The sequence below is a fragment of the Pungitius pungitius genome, chromosome 2 (assembly GCF_949316345.1).
Source record: "Pungitius pungitius chromosome 2, fPunPun2.1, whole genome shotgun sequence".
Taxonomy (NCBI): domain Eukaryota; kingdom Metazoa; phylum Chordata; class Actinopteri; order Perciformes; family Gasterosteidae; genus Pungitius; species Pungitius pungitius.
Genome location: NC_084901.1, coordinates 14,090,187 through 14,108,841, shown reverse-complemented (window position 1 = coordinate 14,108,841; position 18,655 = coordinate 14,090,187). Strand labels below are relative to the sequence as shown.

The 18,655-nt window shown below is 45.4% G+C and overlaps 1 protein-coding gene across 2 annotated transcripts in view; it reads left to right on the top strand.

Moving 5' to 3' along the window:
* The window catches only part of slit3 (slit homolog 3 (Drosophila)), a 135,394-nt gene that overhangs the window by 66,668 nt on the left and 50,071 nt on the right, over positions 1-18,655 (top strand). The window contains exons 5-6 of one of the 2 annotated variants that reach the window (XM_037461519.2): positions 9,144-9,215; positions 18,145-18,216. In XM_037461519.2, coding sequence (XP_037317416.2) covers positions 9,144-9,215; positions 18,145-18,216 — 144 coding nt within the window. Of the gene's footprint in view, positions 1-9,143; positions 9,216-17,585; positions 17,816-18,144; positions 18,217-18,655 lie in introns of those variants that run through there. The other variant, XM_062560468.1, reaches the window with a different exon arrangement.

The following is an 18,655-nucleotide window of genomic DNA, read 5'->3' as shown; positions in this document are numbered from 1 at the left end:
CCAGGTGTTTAGGAGCAGAATTCTCTGGAATGAAAAATGCCTTTTTTTTTGAATGACAGGTTGTTTCTTTTTCTTTTTTTTTTTCCAAGAGAGAAGCAGAGACAGATGGTGAGGGGACGGACAGGGAGGGATGGAGGGGAAAAGACGGTTATGTTTATGCATGCGTGTGAGGGAGCGAGCAGCCATTAGTTCAGAGTGTTCGTCATTCCCGTTGTGTCAGCGTCTTATCGTTTATTATGGCAGCGGGGTGAGTTAGCTGTACTTTTACCCTCTGTGACAAACCTGCTGATAGCCGCGTCCATTTTAATCAGCTTCCAGCACATTCATTACATTCATCTACATGCTGTGCTGAATGTTCCATTCATCACACGGTGAGACGCGGCTTCTCCGCATTAAGGCAGTTAAAAAACATTGGAAAACAGAACAAATACGGATATGAATGAGGACAGAATAATTCAACGGGTAGTAATTCTCCTTTTTCAAAAGGACTTAATCATGTGTGGAAAGAGTTTACACTAACCGTAGCCAAGGTGAGCTCACGGGTTAATTAATAAAACCATAAGGCCAATACAGAGCTGGATCAATAGTCCTGAACATCAGACAATGAATCGGAAACTGATTTTCCTTTTTTTGTTTGAATCCCAATTGAACCTAATTCTTGTGCTCAAACACCCAAAGGTCTCCTGTGTCTATTTGTTTAATATAATTTAAAAAGATAGTAATCTGAATATCAAAAGGAACTTTATTTGGCTTTACGTTCGTACCTTTGCAGTGAATTAGCTCACTGTTGTAAAAGTGAACAAATGTTAAACCCAAATAGCTTCTTTTTAATTCTCCCTTTTAACCCTGATTTACCCTTTAAATGAACTTTATCCATAAAAACCCATTTCCTGCACCTGTCTGGTGTTCTGTAGCAAAGAGGAACAAACGCACAGAATCTGGATCCACTCAATCTAATCTGTGAGTTAATGGCCACAGACACACAAAAACACAAAACCATGCACACGCAGATACATGGAAGCCAACATAGTTGTGCGCATGATACCATTTGTTTGAGAGCAGTACACAAAGACTTTCTCTACAGTCTCAACGAGGCGCACACACAAGCGTTTAGAAACGCACACCCACAGATCCCTCTGTTCCAGTTAGCCCTGACATTAGCCACTCGCTGCTGCTAACTGGATCATGGGGCTTACTAAAGAGATTAGGGCCTGGAGACTGCATAGCAACCATGCACACACACACACACACACACATTCAGGTTCACACAAAAAGTGTGCTTTCTCATTCGGTTTGTCTCCCAACTCTTCTCTCTCTCTCTCTATATACTTTGGAGGAAGAGAGGAGGACTTTCTGCTCTGCTGACCATCACTTTATTCACCCAGAACACTGTGACACACGCCATCATTGTAAAAAGCCTCCTTTTTCTAGCTTTGCATTTGTTGCGCTGCTTCTTCATGAAACACCATCAAGATTTAACTCTTATCATTTTCAACTGCTACACGGAACGGGACAATTCAGGTTTGAAACCTGCACAGACATTTCGTTTGACTTCACGTGATGCGCAGCGAGGCCTTCGTGGGGGAAGGCGCCACGCGGGAGCCTCCCCCTGCTGGCGTCTCGCTGTGCTCGGCCTCCTCGCTCTCCTCGCTCTCCTCGCGCTCCTCTCGGCGCGCTGAAAGGCCGTTCGCCAAACGCGGAGAGGACAAAGGCTCCCTGTTGTTCTTCCTTCATTCACACACACGCTGTCTCTTCTTCTTTGGATGAACTCGAGCACCGGCTCCCTCTCAGGGAGACACCTGTTCTGTTGCTGTGCTGGAAGTTAATTGGCCCAGCGGTGAAATGGCCTGCGGTAACCTTGACAACGGTGACCTGCTGAGACACGGATCAGACCTCGTAGAGACGCCTTACACACACACACACACACACACACACACACACACACACACACACACATCCATGTACACATGCCCTCAATGACACATATTGTGCTGAGGTTGTACTGAACATGAAGTAAATGTCTGATAAGGAGACACATCTAAAAACATGCATATAGTGTGTGTAGCATGCAGTGCCATGCATCTGTGTTCATTGTCTGCAGCACACACACACACACACACACACACACACTCCCAGCAGTCTCCTTCTTCTGTCCAATCTGCTAATTTGCTGTGTATTATTTATTGGTGCTGAGGTGCTCCCCAGATGCTTATAAAGACAAAACGCCACAGTCAGCAACTCTCCTCCCTTCCTTCATCTCTCCATTCATTCCTCCCTCCATCCCTCCCTCAATCCCTCCCTCAATCCCTCCCTCCATCCCTCCCTTCATCCCTCCCTTCATCCCTCCCTCCATTCCTCCCTCCATTTCTCCCTCCATCCCTCCCTTCATCCCTCCCTCCATTCCTCCCTCCATTTCTCCCTCCATCCCTCCCTTCATCCCTCCATCTTTCACCCTTATCTTATCTTTTCACCCATTGGCTCCCTGTCCTTCCTTCCCACCTTGTCTCCCCCCTTCAGTATCTTCTCCCATCCTCCCTTACATTGACCTCCCCCCTGTGTCTTCCTCCACTAACCCCTCCTCATTAGTCCACGTCTGTGTCTCCTCGTTTTCCTCCTCGCTCCCTTTAGTCTCTTTCTCTTGTTAATCTTCCATTCAGTTAAGAGTCAAACGGGTTCTACGGTTCATCTTCATTCTAATAAATGTTGTGCTGGCACATCATCCGTCATCATGTATTTACTCTCCAGTTCGTCTTGTGGATGCACATGTTTGTCATTGAGAGGCTTTCATCTTGGTTTAGCAAAAAGCTCAATCAAATGTTTCTGTATATGTTGTTCATTTAGATTGTGAGGCTTTTGTATAAATAGAAGAAACATCAATATACATTTAAAACTATGGTAATATACTTTAAATAGAAATAAGGATCGATTTTCATTTTGGCAACGTTTATGTACGTCATTATTTTTTAACAAAGACTCCAATATACTATAACTATAAGCTCGTCTGCTGTTTTCCGATTATGATCAATTTGTATTTTAAAAGATGAAGGAATCAATTCCCTGGTTCGTATGCAGCAGATAGAAATAAGATATCCATGTTCTTTTGGAGGCGAGAACCTTTGGTGATTTTCATCTCTCACCAGACAATGTTTGTATTTCTTTATGTACTTATATCGAATTTGAGCACCTGTTTAATTTCTACGTTACTATAACACACATGCATCTCATTACTTGTGAAGCGCCCTAAAGGCCTGATTGTTATGCAGTTTGCTGTCATTTTTAAATTTTAGTTGCTAGGCAACCCAAGACTGTGTGCTAAAGTTATCAAAACTCAAACCATTAACTTCATACTACCCAGTACGGTTAGTAATAAATAACCTCCGGCTGCATTTGGTCTCGATGGTAACTACGGTTGACATTGAGTCATTGAGGGACTCGACTACGAGCAAAAAGCTTTATTCTCATTGAAAACAATTACAAAATACAGGCTTTATGGGACTTGTGAGATCCATTTTGATTGCGATTGCTAAGCATGAAGATAATAGTTCCTGATGTTCATGTGAGGAACTCAATCCGGTCCAATAAAAGAGACAAAGACATATCTCTGATATCCGTCTCCAATCGATCCGTCCTCCATCCATCAGACCTAAGTACGTTTCTATCTTTTCTCGCCTTGCTGTTAATCCCCCCCTCACCTCCCTCCATCTACCCCCCCCCCCCCTCCATTTTAATGCCATCTCTTGATCCTTTGCTGCTGGAGTTTTATTAGCTCTATAAATGTCCTAAGAGCCTGCAATATCGCTTAGCTAAAGCACCAGAGGAGGAAAGAAGAGGAAAGACTGGTAATATGGCTCAGTCCCGCAGAAAATATGTTAAAACAAAATGGCGTGAGGGACATTAAAGGGAATTAGCCGATTACAGATGAGAACGTGTGTGCTCCGCTGCCTCCAACATTTCTGCTTTTTTTTTCCAATAGTAACTCATCTAAATTTGTTGGACATCTTTCGGGCGGGGGGCCAGAAAAGCTTTTATATCCATAAAGGTCTATGGATCCCAGAGAATTGCATTAAGCTGTCCAATTTAATTACAGTATCGACAAAACATAATAGATACTTACAGCCCTACGCGGGGGGGGTGAGGGGGGGAGGGGGGCATGGAAAAGTGCAGACAATGTCCATTTATAATGCTGATGCAGTGTGTGTATGAAAGGAGGTGTGTGAGGAATGTGTGTGTGTGTGTGTGTCGGAGGAGTTGCGAGGGCCCATGAGAGCTTTTGAGGACGCTTAGTTTGATTTAGATGATGCTTCTCCCTGATGGCTGTTTTACTCTCAAACGCACACAAACATGCACACGGACGCACACACACACACACACACACTCTGCCGAATTCCACCCAATATCAGTGGTTTTGCACACACCTATTCACGCACACAGACACACTCTTAGTTGAATCAGCGTAATGGAGAGAGTTAGAGAGCCCGAGCTGTCATCCTCCCGTCCGCCATGATCAATAGAGGGGCGCAATATTTTTATTCATAAAGCGCCCACTTAATTAAATCACAGAGAGTGGGGGGGGGGGGGGGGGGGGGTAGGAGGAGGATGGATGAGGCGGGGGTTACGAGACAAAGCAAGGGCACCGAGTCAAAAGACTGATGAAGAATTGCAAAGGAAGGGAGCAGAAGGAGCATCACCTCCAGCGCTTGTTCTTCATGGGCTGCAGAGGACGCACCCAACGCTCTCTGGAGCCCTCACCCCATCCATTCAGTGGTCTGAAGAGCAAACTTTCAGTTTGGGAGACGTGTGTTCTAAACTCGATGATCTTCAAGGAGAACAAAAGCAATAATCTGAAGAATGCACTTGAACCGAAATTCAGCAGTTTTGAGCCCAAATCAATAAAAGGTTGGCGGTGAGAGCTGACTTAAAGCTGTAAAACTTCCCGAAAGTGGGATCCACACTGTCGGTGATGCTCTGCCAGCGTGATGCTCTGCCAGCGCATCACCGCACACATATATATATATATATATACCACCATAAATGCAGTGTAACGTCTATGCAGCTACAAGCTGCTTACTCTCCATGTATAAGTATTATGACCGACAGTACTTGCTCCATCAGGGACGAGGGACACTGTAGTCTTTCCAATGGCCTCAGATACGAGAGGGTATTTAAATTAGTATTACAGTGCCAGCTGTGAGCTGCACTGTAATACTAATAGTAATATCTGCTGCACGACTTTGGCCGTACCCTACAGTACAGCGCCTTAAAAAACAAGGGGAATATGAGCTAGCCAGCAGTCGATATTTATTACTCTCTTTATGGAACAATATTAAATGCAGTTACACCCCCCGAGGGAGAGAGAGGGAGAGAGAGATAGCGGCAGGTTGGAATAAGAAAGTGAGCGGAGAAGAGAGGCTCGAAACCACTGAAGGTCTCCTTTCAAAGAACGACGTCGTGCTCCTCTGTCTTCCTTCTTCCTCCTTTTCTTCCTCTCCCTCAATGTCCCTCCTTCTCCTCTCTCTCTTTGTCGTCTCTCCCCTGGAGCGCAGCCAAGGGTCGTCCCTCGTTCCGTCTTCCACTACATTGGCTCTTCAGTTAAGACTCGCTGTGTAACGCACAAAAAGGCGCATCTTGTGCGCCTGCTGTTTGTGCCACGCGGGGGACTCACAAAGTCCTCTTGACACAGGGACACACACCTCCGAGACGCCGCGAGGAATCAAACTGGCCTGTTCCCAGGCGCCCAGTTCACAGGTTATTGGTTGGCCCCGAGCCCCCGAGCGGATCCGTCTAATATCTGGCGTCTTCCGTTCCACACTAGAAGTGTAGGCGGAGACCGCCTGGGAGAAAAGTCCATTCGGTGCAGGATTGAAAGAGTGTGTGCACGCTTTCTGAGGCATGCAGGGAGCACAAACAGCACAATGCTGCATTGTGTGTGTGTGTGTGTGTGTGTGCGTGTGTGTGTGTGTGGCAAAGGGTTAACAGCAATATCCAAAGTGGCACAGGGTGACCTGGCAAGTGTTATTATTCTCCTTCTATGAATAATGGAACTTAATATGGAGGAGGTGATCGCCTGGAGCACACACACACACACACACACACACACACACACACACACACACACGCACGCATACACGCATACACACGCACACACACACACACACGCACGCATGCACAACAACCACCATCACCACCCCAACCCCCCGAAGAGGATCTTGCTGTCGTCTTCAATTGCTCCAGACTTCAAGGGGCCGCAGAGTGTCAGTGTGCCCAGGGAAGAGAGGCTTTGGCTGGGGAAGCATTAGCGGAGGGTGGGGGGTCTGTGTGGTGGAAGAGGAAAGTCTGGAAGACGTTTGGTCAGAATTCAATCAATCCTAAAGTACTCAGGGAAGCCGTGGTGTACAGGGAATGGGGAATGGAAGACGGCGTTGTTCTTCTTCTGCTGCTGCTGCTGCTGCTTTGTTGTTACTATTATTATTTTTTCTTCCTGCCCCCATGGATACTAAACTGTTTGTCGCCATCCAGTACCCCGCATCCCCCATTCCTAAAAACACATGTAGTTGTTTTCATAATCAGTACCTCTATAATTTACGGAATTTGTCATCCTAATAGAACTGATGTATAATTCAAACAGCCATCCGTCTCTTTAATAGAATTTTTAAGAGATTAATTGCCTGCTCTTTAAAACGCTGTGGCAATAGAGGAGGACCAAAAAAGCCCAAACCAATAATTGAAATGTGGGAGTGGTGTGTGTGTGTGTGTGTGTGTGTGTGTGTGTGTGTGTGTGTGTATGGTTGTGTCCTTTTGAAGGACCACAGGCTAATCTCCAACCGGTGATCGGCTTCGCTCTGCTTAAAGGTCGGCAGGTATGACTCATCGAGAGATGAGACCACGGGTACTTTGTACATGAAGCGTGACATCGCTCTGGATGCTGAACGCGTTCAGACACACGCGATACATCGAGAGACAATATTCAGTTATTTTCATTTGTGTACTTTGATGGCTGCACATGTAGTCATTGATATTTCATGTTTTCTGGCTACGGAGTGAACCTCCACTACGTGTCTCACCAGTCTTTAGCCAGGGCCACGGTTTAGAGTCTCAAACAAGTCTTTTAAGCTGATGAGACATTGTGTTTTAAATATTGCGAAACAATCCCTACAAACAGAATGAGCATAAACACATTTCAGGTCTTACACACTCACTCAAAATCCAATTCCCAATAAAATGTCTTCCATCCGCTGTTCACACCTCCCAAAATGTCACCCAAAGCATTTCAATAACCGTAAAACCAATTGCACAAACGGTGAAACCGGTAACCAGCCATATGAAGAGGAGTCAATTTGGGCGTTGTGACATATACGTTTTATTATGGCGGTCTAAACGGCGGAGCTGGTGTCAGTCACTCAGCTGGAGTCATGGAGGCAGGCACACTCACACACACACACACAGCCTCATAATGGATTTTATTTGACTTGGATGGCTTTCCCTCTGTTAGAGGCAATAACAAATAAATTTCATCGTGGGTAAACAAAACTATAAAAGATTTATTAGCCATGCAACTCTTCTGATTAATGACTTTTTAGCGGGGGGGGGGGGGGGTTCTTTACCTTGTTCTTTTTCTCTTGCTTTCTTTCTAGTTTTTTTTGTAATAATTCCCCACGTGTTGAGCGGAGGACATGGCCGTACCGCAGAGACAGATTTATGTACATAGTCAGATGGTTAGGTCGATAGAGGCAGACAGCAGATAACATCTCTGCTTTCTATCTGTTTCCCATTTGCTCCGTTAACGTCATCATGTGAGCAACACAAACAGAAAGAAAAAAGAAAATACCATCGCTACCCAAAGAGTGTCAAACCTTCAAAAACAAAACAGTGTAAACACAGGGAACCTTTTCCATGTGTGCTGCACATTAGAATATCATAAACGTTCCTGTCCGCCAAACGCCTTTCCTTTTTTCTGCTCCTTCGTCACAGCAAAATTGTGAATTTTTCCTCCTCCGCTCGCCTCTCGTCAGGCACAAGCAGGCGGCGAGGAAACGAGGCGCTGAAAGGGAAAAACCCTGAAGCCTCATTAGCGTGAGGAAATTAGTTTTGTGTTTTCTGAGCACAGGATCCCCAAATAACACCCACAGCTCTGGTGACTGTCGCTCAACCAACGCTCAACCAACGCGACTGTAGATCAGGCTGCGTAAGCGTGTACTATGCGTGTGAGGGTTCACGCATGTGTGAGTATGAATGTGGTCAGCACATGATTACCTTTCTCCACAGTGAGGTGGCTGTATGCGTGTGTGTGTATGTGTGTGTTTGTCCACATGTGTGTGAGCATATGTGCATATGTGCATGTGTGCATGTGTGCAAGGTCAAACGGAAAGGTCCAGCTTGTGATTATCCGAGTGTTTGTGTGTGTTCAGCGACGGGCTAACGTGCACGCTCATGTGTTTTGTGTGCTTTTGCTGATTGGCTTTGTGAGCACATGTGTGTTTAGTATGTGTGTGTGTGTGTGTGTGTGTGTGTGTGTGTAGAGGCTGATTAGCTAGTCTGAAATGTCATACGTCTCTAATTACACGGTGTTTTGTGAGCGCGGTTGTGAGGCCGTCTCCTCGACGCACAACACTAACAGGGTTAAAGCCGGGCTGTTGTCTCGTGTCACAGATCATTTGCTTCAGATCGCTTTTCGTTTACATTCTGTGGGTTTAAATAGAAGGAGGAATATATATATATGAATATACATATACATATATATAGAAATACACACACACACTGCTCTACTCTGATTCTCTCCTCCTCCTCCTCCTCCTCCTCCTCCTCCTCCTCTGCCTCTCCATCCACCAGACACACAACCCTGCGCACACTCACATATGCAGACGCACACTTTGAGCCGGCCGATGGACTCGTGCCAGTCATAGTTCCTTTTGTCTTTGAAGCTCAAATTGTTCCGATCATCAATGCGGTGTATCGTCCTCTTTTCCACCTTTCTCTCCATCTTCTCCTCCTCCTCCTCATTTGTACCCTACTCGTGTGTGTGTGTGTGTGTGTTTTCACTCACATTACCGATCAAATGCGTGTGGTTTTGTTCATCTTTTGAGTCCATATGTCATTGAATACCTCAGCTAATGTCTCCTGTCTTCTGTCTCTGTGTCTCTCTGCAGAGACCTCAGCGAGAACCAGATTCAGGCGGTTCCGAGGAAAGCTTTCAGAGGAATCACAAGTGTCAAGAATCTGTAAGCATAATTTTCCAGCATTTCATTTATATTCTCTGTGATATTAGAGCCTTATCTTTTGTATTATTAATACTAATATAAAAAGTAGATCCCAATTGCTCCTGCATTTGTTCTAAAGTTTCCTTTTTAAACGCTGACGTCTCGCTCAGTTAGGACAAATTAAATTAACTTCTTTATTCCTTTTGTAAATATAATGTTTTCAGACATAGCGAACGTGCACGGTTTAATTTGAAAAGAAACAGGTCAAATGTTCTGTCTTTCCATTCAGTTGAGTGGTGCAGACATCAAAGCGTCAGGTTCCGATATTTCCCTCAGTGCAAACATCATATAAAGGGTACTGTAGGTATGATTTACATCGTCAGACGTGTGGATTAACATTACTTGACCAACATTTAAGCTGTAAGGAGGATAACTGTATCTTAGGAAGATGAAGACAACCTTCATCTGTTGTGGGCATAAGACCGGATCACAGCAGAAAGAAGAAATCAGAGCTTTCCCTCGACATGATGTCAGATCTTATTTCTGAATCACAAATTTTGTTTTGGATTAGTTTCACATGATGTGTCTGTTATTCCCATCTTCCCTCCATCTTCTTGTCATAACAGCCACCAGTGTTCCCCCTTTTTCCCAGTTTCTCATCTTCTTGGTCTTTTTTACCATCTCCCTCAGCTCTCTTCCTGTCCCGAGAGTTTTCGTTGTCACGCCAAGCGTCGATACCCCTGTGTCATTTATTCATGACATCCTAATCACCAATAGTGTGATCAATACGTTGCCAGATCAATGCTTCTCATCAATGGCGGCTGATCAATCTTTCCCGGTGCTGCATAGGAATCTAATAGACAGACTCCTGGGGGTAAACAATGTCCTCAACACGAGAGTTTGACAAAGGGTGAGATAGGATGGAAGAGAATATAAATAAATGGGACCATAAAGCTGGATGATGCTGGAAAAGCAACACAGATTTACTCAACAAATCTTTACTGTGTAAATTAGAGTTTGCTGATGCATTATCAGTGGTGACTGGAATGACTGAGCTGGGCATAATAACTACAGGATGCAAAAAGATAATAGACAATCCTTCTCGATGTGCGACAAGCACATTGTCTTACTGGAGCTTTTGACTCACAGAAAATGAACAAACAAACAACATGCTTTGGCTAAATGAGATAGAAAGGAAAAATGTGGCATATGTGGGAATTGGGTAGATATTATAGGATAGAAGTTCATGAAATATAAATAAATCAACGTTGCAATCACTGATGCAAATAACTGATGCAAACAACAGCATCTGTCATGTTAATCTCTTGGACTAGTGCTGGGTGAAAATAAATCATAATTTATTTCATTTTTGTATGCCAATGGAGATTATGAAATAAGAGTAAAAGCCCCTGAATTACAAAATATGAGTTTGTAAGGAAAATATTTGACTTATTGACTTAGGAGGCTGTGATTTGATATCGGGACTGGAGCTGTCCCGGCCGGGACAAATCAAAATTGCCCATAATTCGGGATGTCCCGGGTAAATTCCAGATACCCTTCCCTTCGTAGTCTAGGTCTGTGAGGCAGCGCACCATCACCCAGGGTTCCCCGTCCCCACTATAATAAAATGACTCGAAATGACTCGAAACCAAAATGGTACGACTTGTGACTCGACTTGAGACTTGTTGGCTGTGACTTGTGACTCGACTTGGGACTTGCTTCGTCTTTGACTCGACTTGACTCGGGACTCGAGGGCAATGACTTGAGACTTGCTTGTGACTTGCCTAACAGTGACTTGATCCCACCTCTGATAATTACACCTGACAGCTCTCCAGTTCAACCACAGCCTCCTCCAGAAGTCCCTGTGAGCAGCTCCAATGTGCAGCAGGTGAAATTCAATATGACTTGGAACATCTGCCCTTCCAGTGTACATTTGTATCACCAGGCTCTGTTCTAACACGGCTCTCCACTCTCTGCCAGCGCAATAAAGTCATGTCAGTCAAAAATTGATGGTAAAATTGCCCCCCTCCCCCCACCTTCAAATGTTTTACACTAAATTGCTTTCAACCTACAAGTGAATCATTTGACATTTTTTCTGCCAAAATTAGGGGTGACCCTGGCGTATAGTGATGATTATTTTCTTTCTCCCCCTTTCCTGACACTTAATGCACTTCGACATCCTCCTTTTGCTCTTCTCCTCTTTGCAACAGTTTCTCCTCATCCTTCCCTCTTACTCCATGTCATCCTTCCTCCCTCACATTGCATGACTTTATCTTTTCTCCTTATTATCTCCTTCATCGCTTACCCTTCCTTCATCTGTCATAACATCTTTGTCCTCCATTCCATCCTGCATCCTTCCATCATCCATCATTCGTCCTCTTGTTTCCTTCATCCCAATGTCGTTTGTCTATATTTGAAACTCCCTTAACTTAATTCCTCAATCCTTTTTTCTTTCCATGTTTCTGCTCTCTATCTATTCCTCCTCACATTTACATCATCCCACCAATCCCATCTCGCTCCAATTAGCCCCCTCCCCCCATATTCTGTCTTCCACTTTTTCCTTACTATTTTCCTCTTCTATCATTCACCCCCCCCCCCCTCCATGCCTCCCTCCATTAGACAAGGTGACTCCTGCAGTAAAAGGCTCCAACCCTCCATTATGCCACAGAGTGAAAAAACCTTCATGACATTCCGTCCCTGGTGGACACAGCATTGATTTTTCTCATATGTCTCCCTCCCCCTCTCATTTTATCTCTCTTCCCCTCCCTCTGTCTCTCTCACTGGCTCTGAGTCTACGTCTCTCGCCCTTTCTGTCTCACTCCCTCTGCTCCTCAGAGGATATGGTCTCTACCCCTCTCTCTTGGTTGTTCCATTTAATGCTGCCTGGTGGCCAGCATTTATTGCACTTCTTTCTCTCTCTTTCACACACACACACACACACACCTGTGCGACCCTGCTATCAGATTTAGTGCTTTGCTGAAAACTGCCACGGACCTGGCAAATGTGACCACTGTGGTCTTCTGCTTCTAACCCAAGCAGACACATGCCAGCGTCTGTGTGTGCTGACTTAAACTCAACCTGCCAATCAAACCAAAAAAGGTGAACGCAGAGTTAGAACGGGAAGCACATCGCAATGTTTTATCTTCTTTGCGTGATTATTTTCTCATCTGATGATGATTGTCGACGGTCTAATCTCGTCGCGTCTCGTCTTTCCAGAGCAGTCATGTTGTCAAGCACACCAGTGAATGTCCAACAACGACGTTCCTTTGGCATCTGTTCAAAACAAGAGTTCAGAATGCAGAATGGAAAATTCAAATGGCCTCAGCAAAAAAGAAAAAACAGGCCATTAAATCACCGTTTCAAAGTACGTTTTTCTAAACTCAAATATCTGTGCTGAGTTTAATCACTGGCAGCGAGTTCCCTCCGTGCACACATGAACGGACGTATCCTAGATCCCAAATAGTGACAAACAACTCTGGATCCACAGAAAATGAACTCATTCTTTTCTCCGCCATGAGACCAAGAGGAGAATCCGTGTGGGCAGCGTGCTGAGGTGAAAGCATTTCTAAGTGTTCCAATTATCACAAACTGCCTTTTTCATCCCCAAGCTATCGCGTGTTGAGATGGATTTGAAGTAAAGACCCTATTTTTTAGAACATCTCAAGTGTCAAGTGTAGCTAACAAGCTAACAAGCTACATGGCAACGGTCTAAAGCTGTAAATCTGCGTTCATTCTCAGGCAAAGATATAAAGATATCTGAAATATTTGAGTTCCTGAGATGAGATTTAAAAAGTCAAACCCCTCAAATGCCCCCCCTCGGTGCCTTTCTCTGTGTGGTGTCACACTCCATTCGATTCCCTCGGGGGACAATTGGAGGCAATTTGAGGAAAGCTGTTTTGCAGACATAAGAAGATGAAATCAAACAAACAATCAATTCACACATTTACAACCGTGAAAAAAGGCCAAATATATTCACGTGAAGATAAAAATTAAATAGATTAATCAAAAAGTGATGAGCAACCATTAAAAGCACTAAACTAAACAGGTGGTAAAGTTCTAATTCCCCAAACTGTTATAAACTAAGAGCCTTTCAAACATTAACTGGCGTCGTCTGTCAAACGGAACGTTTATTAAGTCAGAAAAGAGTATTCTGCTTTCTGCTTTCTTTCCTCAAAGACAAGTCACAACAATCTCCACCGGCGTGACGCGTAATCCTCACTCAGCTCCTTCTGCAAACAGTGTTTTTGCGGCATGCAGAGCGATGTGATGCATGAGCACGTGATGGGACTCACAGGGAGGACTTGTGTGCAGTGCGGTCACAACATGCGAGTTGGCTCATAGATCAGATACAGGTGTTTCATATGCCTTCACTACTCTTATCTGCTGTAGCCATCACTCATTCTCATATTGTACCGTGTTTTTCATCGGCCCGCCTTCTTCGTCGAGCCACATTTTCATCGTGATAAAATGTAATTCACTTTTCCCACTGGCTCCACCCAAGCTCCACATCGCACACACACACTAACACACGGCTAACAATGCGACCTCCTCTTGGTATCAGTGTAAGCAAAGAGCGAAAAGCTTTCCTTCTTTACCTTCCTGCCATTCTCTCCTTTCTCTTCCTCCTCATAAAACACCTGCACACTTCACGCTTCCCTACCCACAATGCAGTGCAGGATGGCCGTTTGTTTGAATTATGACTAGAGCGCCTCCGAGAGAGGTGAGACTATTGAGTCGGCTCTGCGCACACACACACACACACACACAAGTTTCTCCCCTGCACTGCTGTGTGTGTCATTGATGTTTACTGTTTGCCTTCAGTTCTTTTTGTGTTTATCGCAATTCCAACAATAGACAGCAAGAGGCAGACATATATCTGTGTGTTTAAAAAGTGTGTTTTTCGGTGTGTTTGAAACAATAGAAAAGGATAAATAAGGGCGTTCCTTTAGAGGAAGGCGACCCCAGGAGGCTTAATGCGCAAACATGCATCCGCGTGAAAGGAGTGGAGAGGAAGAAAAACAAAGAACAATTCTTTTCCCCACAGAACCCCCCAACGCACTTCCTTAACTAGTGGGACGAGGCTGATTCATTTAAGGGAGCCAAATGTCAATAGCTGTGTCTGTATTGTAAATCATTCAGCAGGACAAAATGCCTCTAATAGTTCCATTCATTTCATTTTTAATTGAATTTGGGATTCTATTTTGATGTAGAGTTTATTTAAACCAACATGCAGCAAAGCACAGCCTCAAAGAGTCGTGCGTGTTTTAATCTGTGGCTGCAGGTATTGATTATATTGGTCATTTAACTGCCAAACATTTTCCATCCATAAAAGTAAATTTACTAAATTCAAAATACTTTTCTGTGATTGTTTCAATTAATTTAGTTATTTGAGGAATCGCATATACCTAAATATCCGCATTAGTCAATGCATCCAAATAGATTCCGGTTAAACGTTTATTTAACTTGAACTTTAACATTGGACAAATGTTTCCATTTTTTTTTCACTGTTTATTCAAAAACTCCTGCAGGTTTATGCTCATCTGGTCTAATATGCAAAGAGAAAGAAAACTTGACCTCGACTGCCTCTCGGTCTGGAAGCCGGTGATTATACAATTATAAAACATGCAGATGGCTTCCTGTGCCCTTGGACATCACTAAAAGCTTTAATGTCCGAGTCCTTCCTGGTTCCCTCGGCACCGACCCTCAACAAGGCCCCTTCCATGGGAAGCGTCATCTTCTCTCTAAACGTGCTCTCTGACCGGCAGACGAAGCAATGTGTTGGACACAAAGTGTCTCTAAATGAATGCGTGTCTCTGAATATTTTAGTCACCAAAGGTTCATTATTGTTTTGATAATAAACGTCTGACGTTCGACTCCCACCTTTGTGTCCTGGAAGTAGAGAGATCTGCACTTTATCCTCGTTCTAACATGTCTCCATCACTATTAGTCATGTCATTTCTGCAAATGGAAAAAACACACAATTTCCAGTTAGAAATCGGCTGTCTAACTATATTTTTCAGACTTGATGGGAGCTAATGTGTCTTCCTCCCTCGCCTCTGTCCTTTCTCTAATTACCCAGGCAGCAGTAGATGAGTAGTGCTGCGTGTGCTTCCAGATGGCAGCAGATCTGCCTTATGATGGACATGATTAATCACACTAACTAATTATATGAACCCCCTTCTATCCCATGCAACAAACATCTGGGACCTGCTCACAAGCGCACAACACAACGGTACCAATAGCAAGAGCCCGCCCACTGCCACGCAGACACACAAAGTGCACCCCCATCGCAGATTGATACCAATCATGTCACTGCTAATCAGGGAGCTGTCAGAGGAATCCAATCGTATTACAGATGATGGAATCGTTTACGGAGCATGAGGACAGAAGATGGAGAACATGGTTACCAATGTGAATCCACCAGTTATTCTCAATTCAGGGGAAATTACAGACACGAGGGGCGTTGTGATAATGTGTTCTCGAAAGTTTTAGAACGGCCTCCTTTAGATTTGTGGAAGGGAAGACGTCTGAAAACCTTCCTGGTGGTGGGAATCCCCGTCTCCAGAGGGGCGGCGGGGACGTGGTGGACACGTAGAGACACTGCCTCTGGATGTGATGTCTTAAACCCGCTGACAATAGAGTGGCTTTATTAACTATGTCAGCCACGCGTCTCCATACGGCGACTGTTTGAGTTGCTGAAAGAAATCTGTGCCTTTTAATCGCAAAAAACCCAAACGTGGCACAGCCATATGCTGTTATGATCCCCAGCCTCGGTACATCTAGTCATTTAACAGATGCTCACACTCACAGCTGCCTTCCAACAGGCATCCCCCCCAAAAAATAAAATAGTCATTGAATTAAAGAAAAAGCTTACTCTCTTATGCAGCTCTCTCCATTTCAATCCTCTCTGTAATCGGTAGAAATTGTGCTCAACTAATCAAGTTATCTCTAAATCCTCCCTGAAATATAATTGCATTGCATCAAAGCAGATCAAAACATCTCATCAGTCTCTGAAAGCCTTTGGAGGGCAGAAATAATTACGTTGCGGGCCGGAGCCCGGCCTGCGGGCACAGAGTGGTTTTGTATTCACGGTCTTGAGTGCCAGCCGTTAACCATCAGCTGGTCAATATGAGGTGGAGACACATGAAGCGTCTTCTAGTGGAGCGACAATAACAACAACAACAACTACCATGCATTTGGGGATTTGGTTTGCAAGATAATGATCCTCAATATACAGTAAAGTCACAGCCATGGAGCCTTTTTCTATACTCTGAATACACACTGATACACTGAAGTGCACCTAGTGAACACACAGCTCTTCCTCTCTGCAAAACCAGCACGTGGCTCCAGAAGCTCCGATGTGATGTCGCCTTGCAGAGGCCATCATCCGCCCTGCGGGTCAGAAGCTGCCATGGCTCATGTAACAGGTGCTGCAGTGTGCAGGAGTAGAAGAAAGGGACACTTAGAAGGTTGATAAAAGAAAACAAGGAGAGGAAACAGATTAGCAGAGGATAGATGGAAAGGTGAAGGGGAATTAGACATGAGAGGAGACGAGAGGGCACCAGAGGGAGAAAGAGAGAATAGATGGTGAATGGGGAGGGAAAGGAAACGCAGAGAAGATGGATGCTCACCAACGAGGTGAGAAGAAGAGGAAAGAAGTGAAAGAAAAGAATTAGAGATGAAGGGTTCTATTGAAGGAGATGAGATAAGGCAAGGAGGAGAAGATTAGGGCGGACTGATATGCTTTTATCTTACAGTGTCTGGAGAGCAGGCGGTAGTGTGTGTGTGTGTCTGTGTGTGTGTGTGCGTGTGTGTGTGTGTGCGTGTGTGTGTGGGTGGGTCGGTGACCCTCTACATGTCGCTAATCATTCCTCCTTAACAAATGGAAATTTTTCTAAATGTTTGCCCTTTATATTTGCATCCATCCATCTGCTCCCTTCCCGTAGAAAAGAAGGTAGAGAAACAGAAGGATGGATGAATGGGAGGAAAAGGGGGGGGGGTCCCAGGGTTGTTGGGTTCGGGGATGGAGGGATGATGGGGGCAGCGAGCTAGGTTGAATACCGACAGCCGATCAAATTAAAGTAAAAGCAAAGAAGGGTCGACGGTTGGGAGAAGGTTGCATCTGGAAACCTTGTGAGCGAGGGGGAGTGAGGGGGGGGGGAGGGGGGGCGGGGAGGGAAGGAGAACCGGAATGAGAGGCAGAGTCGTGACTGTAGTTTGATTTACGGAGGCTTTCCTTTTAATGAAATTGTTTCAGTGACAGAGCCGGTAAAAGGCCCTTAATGGATTGGCTGGCCTAATGTAATGAAATTACTCCCTCTTTCACTACAGAGAGGGGGGGGGAGAATAAAAGAGGACATAGGGGAGGAGGCGTGAGGGGGAGGAGGACGGGAGAGGAGAAATGCAATTAATATTTACAGAACTGACAGCAGGGTGGGCTTTAGAAGGCTCGGGCTGGCTTGCTCTCTCCCTCGCCGCGTCTACCTCGCTCGCCCCTCTCTCTCCCGGTGGCCAGTGTGCAGCAGGGGAGGGAGGTGATAGGCTCCAGCCCCCCGCTCTGCTCTCTCCTCTCCTCCTTTTCCTCTCCTGCTCTCCTCCGGGCCGGCCACATCGCCGCTGAGGTGAGAGACTTAACCCGAGCTCGTGTGCTGCCGTGTGGACGGGGCATCCCCGGTGAGACTGTGTGTGTGTGTGTGTGTGTGTGTGTGTGTGTGTGTGTGCGTCTCCTACCGGCCACCTGAAGCCCACTCACTGGGACACCACCTCACACACACACACACAGACACACACACAATTACACACACGCTCATCCACGCGAGCCGTCTCCTGTTAGTCCCTCCCCCAGCCGAGCGGACCATGCTGACTCTCTCCCGTCTCTCTCCCCCTCTTGTCTGTGTGTGTTTGTCTCTGTGTGTGTATGTGTGTGTGTGTGTGTGCGCGCTTGGTGCAGGCAACTGGACAGCAACCACATCAGCTGCATCGAAGATGGAGCTTTCCGAGCGCTGCGCGATCTGGAGATCCTGTGAGTAGAGAAGCAGCCTGTCCCCTCCCATGCCTCCTCGCCTCCTCGCCTCCTCCCCTCATCCCCTTTCTCTCTGTCCTCTCCTCCTCCAGTTCGCTGTTTTCCTTTGCCTCTCGTTCACTTCCTTCATCCCTTCACGTCTTCCTCTCCTCTGATCTTCTTTTCTATCTCACCTGTTCCATCTCCTGTGTGTCAACGGAAGAAAAGCTTCAAACTTCCACCTGTTTCTGAAAACGTAGTTTATTTACACGTTTCCTTGCATTGTGTGTGTGTGTGTGTGTGTGTGTCTAAGTGCTTGCGTGCGCTGAGGATGAAGCACAACCTGTTCATTGACGAGTGTCATGTGATGTCCTTACACCTGTGGTTTGTGAGTCAGTCCGATTCTCTCGCACGCCTTCGTGCGCATTTGCTTCCAGCTGTTTGTGTGCGTGAGTGTGTG